The sequence below is a fragment of the Asterias amurensis genome, chromosome 16 (assembly GCF_032118995.1).
Source record: "Asterias amurensis chromosome 16, ASM3211899v1".
Classification (NCBI taxonomy): Eukaryota; Metazoa; Echinodermata; class Asteroidea; order Forcipulatida; family Asteriidae; genus Asterias; species Asterias amurensis.
This window is the reverse complement of record NC_092663.1, coordinates 10,634,322-10,643,275: the sequence shown is the minus strand read 5'-3', so window position 1 is coordinate 10,643,275 and position 8,954 is coordinate 10,634,322. Positions and strand designations below refer to the sequence as shown.

Genomic DNA, 8,954 nt, shown 5'->3' with positions numbered 1-8,954 from the left:
TGTGAAATCCACCCCAGGTTCTTTGGGTTTTAACAGTTTCTTGTTTTTCGAAGATTCTCTATGACGGTCGGCCCTCTGTTGGTTACATGTATAGAGAACACAGTAGCTTCTTGAAAACAATACTACAGGCGGAACCGTGTGCGCGGGTAGCCGGCCGGCCGTGTTGAATGTTCGCTCACTGCGCACGCGTACGACCCTGCTCCATGGTACCAGGGAAAGGCAGAAATAACGAATCCACGGCCGGCAGCAAACTTGGCCCAATTTTGTCTATGTTACACCTGTACTTATCAGGCACGGTCACTTTTAATATTTGTTTTGTCAAAAGCCGTCTTCGTTTTTGTTTAATGATTTGCTATACACTACAAAAACAGTAAGTAGGGTTACGTTATTATCGCAACATCCCATTACTTACTTGCTGATGAGGTGCTGTAGTTTTTTAAAAAGTCACGAAAATTGTTTTTGTCTCGGTAGTCTACTCTTAGCCTAGGACTCTAGCATGTAAAACGTTAATTTCCTACTTCTAGAAACTACTATATCGTAGCGTCGTACGTTATCGACCCTCATATGTTTTCGGTACCCAACTTTGATTCCCGTTTACCGCGGAGTTGTGCAAGCTGCACCGGTGACAGAAGCTATGCAGAGTTTACTCCAGTCTGTATTTTCATCAGGCTTAATCATGCTGAGAAAAAAGTTTCCTGTCGTTGGTTATGCTCAAACATTTATAACATGATTAATTTTCGGTATAAATCACTAGTGCATTATTATGCCAAAATTCATATGCGTCAAAGAAACATCATCCAACCTCGAAAGTTAAAAACAAAATTACTATCTGCTAGATTGAGTTTCATTCTGCTTTAGTCACTAGATGGATCACGTGAGGTGGTTACTATTTGGGATTCTATGGTGTGCAAATGTGGGGAAAATATTAAAATATTTTAAGTGAAAATTACAACAATTTTTTTTATTTATTTACTGCATAACTGTTATAAATTCCGATAAGCGTAATAAATATTAAGTCTACATTAAAGAGAAAATAATCATAGATTGGTTTCTTATCTCCTGAAACCAAACATAACTGGTCTGAAATGGGGGAAAACGGATTGTAATGAAGTGTAACTGCATCAAGGGGGGGTGGGGTGTTTTACTTTCATGCCTTATGATATCTCTGGATTCTAATATAGTAGCCATAATGCCTTATGACAAAAATGTAATTAAATTTGTTAAGTACTAATTGAATAATATGTTTGATTTATTTTGCACGTCATACTAGCTTCTGAATATTCAATAAAATACCAACCAATGAAAGGTGTGAAAACATATGACGTTGCTCCAATGTCGTGCATGCATAAGCACTGTTAATGGCGGACTGTCTCTCGCAACGTAAAACCAAAACTTTAAAAATGTCAACACACCATGAAGTGAAAGTGTTTTTGTTAAAAAATTGGATAGATGATTTGAAAAAAAAAAAATTTAGTTTTTGATTGTGAACAATTTTCCTGTTATCCTACTGAAAACACATGACACCAGGATATAAGGCTCCCCTGCTCACAGGGGATCGCCTTATAGTTTCTAGAAGTATTAATTTCCCATATGGTTTAACATGCTAAAATAATTGTTTTTCAAAAACTTCAGCGGGGATTCATGGGATTCACTACACCAGCACGTCCTCAGCAAATAATATTTTTTTGTAAGACAAGGGAAGCTTTCTACCAATATCATCTCAATCTTCAAACCATGTAAGTTTAGAATTAGAGGCAGACTTTGACACTATTGGTAATTACTCAAAAATATTGTCGGCATAAAATTAAAAACTTACTCTGAAGTAACGTACGTAGTTTTCAAGAAAGAAGTAATTTTCCACAAATTTGATTTCGAGACCTTGGTCGGATTTTGTATGTCTGAGGTCCCGAAATCAAACACCTGAAAGCACACAACTTCGTGTGACAAGGGTGTTTTATCTTCCATTATGATCTTACAACTTCGACGACCAATTGAGTTCAAATTTCCGCAGGTTTGTTATTTTGTGCATATGTTGAGATACACAAAGTGAGAAGACTGATCTTTGACATAGATCTTACATAACATCTAGAGCCAGTTACTGGGGCGCTGCACTCCTTTTGTCGAAATTTAATATTCTCAGTCGTACCAGCACCCTAAATACATTTTGTAAGTGACCCTCAAAACAACCATTTTCCATGATTGTCACACAAACAAATGCCCCAAAATCACAAAAATACCTTACTGAAATAGCTTGAAAACGGCCAAATGGCCTCTCCATATGTTTATTAAGACACAACATCGGTCATGAAAATGTTCTCACAGTAATTTTTAATGCTTTTTAAGACAGTCGCTGAGACCATCCATCATGTCAAGTGTTCTTAGATACTTCTCTGATTGTACAGTGTGCCCTGCCTCTAACGCGTTTTCACTGTGCGCACAGCGACAAAGTGGTGTGCCTCTACAAACCCACACTAAGAATTTCATTCCTGCCTGGCTTGCCACATAGTTAACTCAAAATTTAGAATATAATCCCTTAATTTTTGTCCCTTTTTTTCCCCCCGTGGTTTGCTGGCATCCAGTAATAATTTTTGTTTAGGCCTCATTTGTCTTTGTGTTTTTACTGCTCTTTTACTCTCCATGTTTTGTATTTGTTGTTCGTCACCCATGTACGTTTCGATGGTTGTGAAAAACTCTGTCTCTATGTAATTTGCCCTGTTGTCCTTTTAACGATCTGTGTATATTTTTGGCTTCTTTTTGTCTATTTTACTAGATATACCTCTCTGTGTTTATATTATAAGAATGCACACTTGAAGAAAATGTTCATGTCTTTATTACGACATTTAAAATAAATTGAATTGAATTGAATTGAGTTGAACCCTGAAAACTGTATCATTGACCAGGACCTATGTTATTATTCGTTGATGCAGGTCAAGCCAGCTGTAGACACCCAATCATGGCAACCAGTGGTAATGGCTCGTCTTCCACTGTGAATCAGAATGGAGATGGTGCCACACTCGCAGGACAACCCAAAGAAGTCCCCACTCTGGAAGGCATCCAGAGAGATACAGCTGCACTTTTCGAGGCACAGCAGAATATAATCTCTCAGTTGAAGATTGTGATAAATGATAAAGATACTGAAATTATAGAGTTGAAAACCAAGTACCTAAAGTTGTTCTTGGAGAAGAAAGCCACAGAGAGTAGAGAACTTCAACTGTTGAGAGAAACGACTGAAACTGATGCCGACCGAGATATGCCATTGCAAGGTAGAGCTGAACAGGGTTGGCGCGGCAATTTGAATGATCCCAAAGGCGCAGCTGCAGGAGATGAAGGAGTTCGATTGGGTGGTGTATATCCTGAGTCCTACGAATCCACCAAAGAAACACACTCCAGCCAAGTGACTGAGGATGTGACTGGAGGAACTGCAACAGTACTTGCCAAAGAGGATGCTTACTCCAGTATAACGGATGCGGACTCCAAAAAGATGGGAGCTTCTAAAGTGGATGTAATTGTGGTAATTTAAACCAAATCTATTATTTTCACCTAGCACCGGTGTGGCAGGAGATTCTGTCCCCCCCGGAGATTCTGTCCCCTTTATGGCAAACTGTGTACAAACTTCTTCTGATAGCGCCCTCTGTTGAAACATCCTCCACCAGCCCATAGAAATTTCCCATATGGATGACAGATTTCCCTAGGACATTGGTCCAATACTTTGTTCATGTACAAGCATTGCATTTAAAAGGAGGGTACCTTGAGATACACCAAGTGAGAAGACTGGTCTTTGACAATTACCAATAGTGTCCACTGCCTTTAAATACAATGCATATCAACTTTGCAATCCAATTTAGCAAAGATAATTCAAACTGTTAGAGTCTTCACATTCTAGGTCCTTAATTTTGACAGTCTGTCCGACCAAAATAGAGAAACTTTGGTATTGGACGGACCAATAATGAGTGAGGTTTCAGATGGAATGCAGTCACAAATTATTAGTTATCAATTTGTTTGATAGTTTTTGGGGTGGTATTTAAGCCTATCTCTAACTATCAATTTTATATTTTGTCTTGAATGTCAAAGTGTACTCCCTGTCCGCCTCTGTCCTTTCAGAAGGACCTGGTGACTACCGAGATGATTAGCTGGTTATCGGAAAACATCAGCATCAAAGAATGGAAGCCCCTGCTGCGCAAACTAGGGGTATCGGACGGGAGAATTGAAGAAATTGTACACAACAACCAGAACAATATCCGGGAGCAGCGATATCAAGGATTCTTTGAGTGGGGGAGGACCAGTGGTTCTAAAGCGACGGTAGCCACACTAATAAGTGCCATGGACAAGTTGAGCCTCCAACACAATATTCGTGTATTCAGGGAGGAGTTCGGGTCAAAAAGGTCGTCTGGGATCCAGGATGAAACAGATGCGGTGCATCAAGGTAAGTGTAACAGAGACTTGTCGACGGAAAGTACTTTGATCTAGCTACATAGTGCCGATTTAGGAACACGATATTGTTATTGGGTGCGTTTGATTAGCTTCCCTGTGTCGTCCTCGCAGTGCTTAGGGAGCGTCTCAAAAGTTGAAACAGTTGGAACGTTCCGCCGGGAATACGACAGCAATCCAGTGGGCATACGGCAACGATCCTGTGGGAACACGCAAACGATCCGTAGGAACTATGCAGTATGCTCAGCGGACTTTTGAGTCGCTCCCTTATTCGGCCTGAACCCCTGACAAGAGCTTATTAAACGATCATTCATCCCCTCGTGGTGATGCCATGCACCTGGGGCCCGGGTGAGCCCCTGGAATGACGTCAAAGCTATTCGAACTTACTGGGGGCAGACCAGGGTCGACCCAGGGAAGCTAATTGAATGCACTCATTATTACAGGGTTTGGGTACTTTTTGAATGACAAAAACAGCAACAGATTTTCATTAAACCTACACGGTTTTAAGATAATGATAGTAAAAAGCTTCCCCTTACCTCGCAGATTTCTCTTGTGCTCTACACGAGTTGACCAGTCCGTATCTTAAAAGGAAGTTCGACGAGCTGAAAGACAGTCTGCAACGTTTAAACAACCTGTCGGAACCGCAGTGTGTCAGCTTGCAATACTCGTTGACTCCTGAAACTGCGAGAGAGGTTAGCTTTGTTTTGTTTTTGAGGGCAAACAGCACCTCTGAAGCTATTTTACACAATTTATTTCTATTGTCTTTAAAACCCCGCCCAATTAACTCCGCCCAACCAACCTTGCCCAACCATCCCAACCGACCCCACCCAACCTTATTTTTGATGGAGTGTAAGTGCAGTTGCTCTCATCCACGTAGGTCAATTCTGCAAAATTGTTATGTGTGGTACAAAATTATCTCCTCAGGGAGCTTCCGTTTTCTCTGCATTGGAGTTCAGTAGTCGACGGATTCTCCAGAAGTATCCTGGTGACAAGACGAGACGCCTTCAAGAGCTACAGAAGATAATAAAAGTTTGCGGGACGGGCGTGCGAGCTGAATTTAAGAAGTTTGTCTGCGCTGGAGTCGTAGGTAAGACGCAACCCCCCCCCCCCCCCCAAACTTTCTGAGTCCCTTGTGTGCACTTTGAAAAACTGCAGTTAAAATTTACCTTTGGTTTAGAAGGGACCAGACTATTTTCATCTACCAGCCTCGGTATAGTTTCCATAGGGGGTCGAGAGGAGAGATATCAAAATGGTCACAATGTAATAGGAGACTTTTTGGGACAATAGGTGGCAGCAGACTTACCGGGTAAATCCATTGGTCTCAGAATTATGTGCGTGCTGAGAACATAGTAAACAATGGGAATTTACCTGGTAAGTCTGCTGCCACCTAGCATTGGAAAGTCTCCTTTGAGATCCAGTTACCAGATTCATGGCTTATCCTTACTACTCAGTGCATTGCCAACAATGCCAATATAAACTTGTATCAGTGGAGACCAGAAAAGCAGTTTAAGCTCAAGACATTGCTCGCCATAGCTAAACCTCATTGCATGCTCGTATTAAAAATCTGCAAAAGGTGGAAAGAAAACCCATCAAACATGGCAGACTACTGGACCACGTCCGTCCGTCTGTCCGTCGAGGCTTCATATCGTAAAATCCTCCAATCAAAATGACAAAGATTTACGTGGATATTATATATAAACAAATAATGAATGTTTTTCTTGTGTGCAAATGAGAGTTGTTGTTTTTTTTTTGAAAAGATGGAATGTTCCATTCAACTTGGCTCTGCCCTATTGAGAAGAACATTCCATCTTTCAACTTGTGAAAATATTTGCACCATTGTACTCATAAACATTCATTATGAGTATATTATATGACCTGCAGCAACAATGGCTCATTGTTACAATAATTTTATTTTACTTACTTTAATCTGTTTTACTCTTAGGCCCTCTTGATGGGGAGAAGGATCTGAGGACCACAAGGGTCGACATTCTTTCAAAAGTTGAAGAGATGCTGAGTGTCGATTACGAAGGTAGGTAGCCAGCATTCAGACTGAAAAGTCTTGCTATCATCTGGCCTCAAGGCCAGTTTATAGTCGGTCGCGCGATGGAAATCTTGACACGCGATCCTAAAAAACACAATTTATAGTCATCCCTGGGGCCTTTAAACTGTGTTTTTATTCATGATCGCTGGCAAAATTTCCATCGCGTGACCATCGCAAGACTGACTATAAACCGGCCTTAAGACCTACCATATCATCTACTTTATTGTCGGTTTTTAAAGGTTTTTGATACCTATTGTGGATTAATAATATTCAGTTCTTATATAGCGCTTTATCACACCCTTAGGGACGTATCAAAGCACTCTGTATTATTCCCTGCAAGGTTTGTGGAGTTATGTGTTTAAGTATGAAACCTATTCTTGTAATGGTTTACAAGGTACTTTGGACCAAACTGCTGTCAATCAAACCAGGAACACCGGGTCGAGCTCCTTCTCTTTACGATAAGTGAACTTGGTTCTTTTATGTGCATTAAAAACACCCGGGGCCCACAACTTTACATCCCATCCGATGGATGCAGCAATATTGGTTATGTATCTTGTTAAAGGACACAAGTTATGCGATATATAAGTTCCTGGTATTATTATTATTATTTTCTCTTGTACACAGCCACGAAAAGCTGGAAGGATTTGACTTGCTGGCTGAAGAAGGAACACCCTGGGGTCTTCAGTTCTGTGGACATGTATAAAACGGCCCTTTGGGAGAAGAACAAGGATCCACGTACTGGAGCAAAAAACATACTCCAAGTATGGAATACGACAACCCAAGCCACAGAGGGAAAGCTCTATGACTGGCTGGTCCAAAACGGACGTATAGACATTGCAAAGTTGTTTGAATGAAGACCAATATTTAAGGTACAACAAAGGATGGGTATGGGCTAAGGGAGAGGGAGGGGGGGGGCATATTTTTTGCATATATATTTTGTACGGTAAACTGCCAATTTTCTTTAGTAGGAGACTAAAGTTGAAACGCTTTTTGAAATAATCCTCCAATGGGGGATTTGTGCATAAAGACTGGAATTGACAGTGTAACAGTATTGAATGGCCACACAGTAGGAGGGTTGACTGTATACTGTGTAGATGCATTCACCACATGCCATCATATTGCAGGCTGGCATAGTTTTTCATTCAAAACCACAGTGGATGATATTGAATGGTCAGACAGTAGGAGGGTTGACTGTGTCGTGTGTGGACAAATTCACCACATGATATATGTGCTGGCTGGCAAGATTAAGTGTTACTGTGAAATTCTTATTTTCATAAATGCTTATTTCTTTCTTCCTCATACAGTGCAGCCATCAAATGAACAGACGCCTTGCATTGACAGCCATCACTGAGTTCAAACAATGGAAACGTGTCAACGCTGAGCACAACATCTCGGCCAGTGAGGGCGCTATTTGGATCTTGTGATGTGGCGTCAGGCTCGGGGGGGATACAACGCATCTCGATGGGCTTAACCTTTCAGCCTCGACAGAAATAAAACCCAGTTTTGATTTTTTTAACAAGATGTGTCTGTATATATTTGGTTTGCGGTAACACCATGTGTGTATCTGCTTGCTAGGTAGAGTTTATTCTTTAGATAACTGTCTTGCTTCATCGGATTGTTCGGGAGACATCTCTCAGTTCTGAAAAGAACTGCCTTGCTTTTTTACTACCTGGGCAGAAGGTAAAGAAAATTTGCTGTGCTGGGACTAGTTCTTTAGCTTATAGGAATCGTTATTAACTGCACTATCGTGGAGTGAGTTCTTAAATTGGTCCCAACGTTTTGACTAGCTTGCTCTAGTCATCGTCAGGAGACAGTTCTATTCAGAAGCAGGACAGTTCTTTTTTAGAACTGAGAAGTCTCCCGAACAATCCGGTGAAGCATGACAGTTCTCTAAAGAACAAACTACCTGGCAAGAAGATACACACATGGCGTTACCTCAAACCAAATACATATTGGTACCTCACCATGCAATGCCTCAAATCATAAGATAAGTCTGGTTTAGTCACAGAATAACACAAATGTTTTGCATTAGTTATAAACTAAACAGCAGTAGGCTAATAATTAATACTCTTTTGTTTATTAGTGGTTGAACTGGAAGATTGTGTGTTTTTTTAAAACAGAAATCAATATCAAACTCTTAAGTTGTATACTTATCATGAATTATATACAAATAATATATTGTACAGGATGAATATCTAAAAAGATAATTTTAAAACAAATTTGGTTTATCTATTTTTACTTTAGGAGAACACTCTCCAAAACGGTAATGATTGTTTTTTTAAAGCATCGGAAGACCTCCGAATTGGTACAAAATGAAGGCACTGGACACTATTGGTTATTACTCAAAATAATTGGTAGCATAAAAACTTACTTGGTAACGAGCAATGGAGAGCTGTTGATAGTAAACAACATTGTGAGAAATGGCTCCCTCTGAAGTAACAAAGTTTGTGAGAAAGAAGTAATTTCTCATGAAAATATTTGAATT

General features: G+C 40.2%; 1 protein-coding gene across 2 annotated transcripts; it reads left to right on the top strand.

Moving 5' to 3' along the window:
* Positions 1-228: 228 nt before the first annotated feature.
* On the top strand, positions 229-8,936 carry LOC139948715 (uncharacterized). Of its 2 annotated transcripts, none has more exons than XM_071946985.1 (8): positions 229-370; positions 2,928-3,511; positions 4,102-4,423; positions 4,972-5,120; positions 5,353-5,515; positions 6,371-6,457; positions 7,094-7,338; positions 7,774-8,936. In XM_071946985.1, the coding sequence occupies exons 2-7, from the start codon at positions 2,954-2,956 to the stop codon at positions 7,321-7,323; spliced, it is 1,509 nt and encodes a 502-aa protein (XP_071803086.1). In that variant the 5' UTR covers positions 229-370; positions 2,928-2,953; the 3' UTR covers positions 7,324-7,338; positions 7,774-8,936. The 2 variants fall into 2 exon arrangements, with proteins under 2 accessions (XP_071803086.1, XP_071803085.1); XM_071946984.1 differs by having other exon boundaries at positions 4,072-4,423.
* The last annotated feature ends 18 nt before the right edge of the window (positions 8,937-8,954 follow it).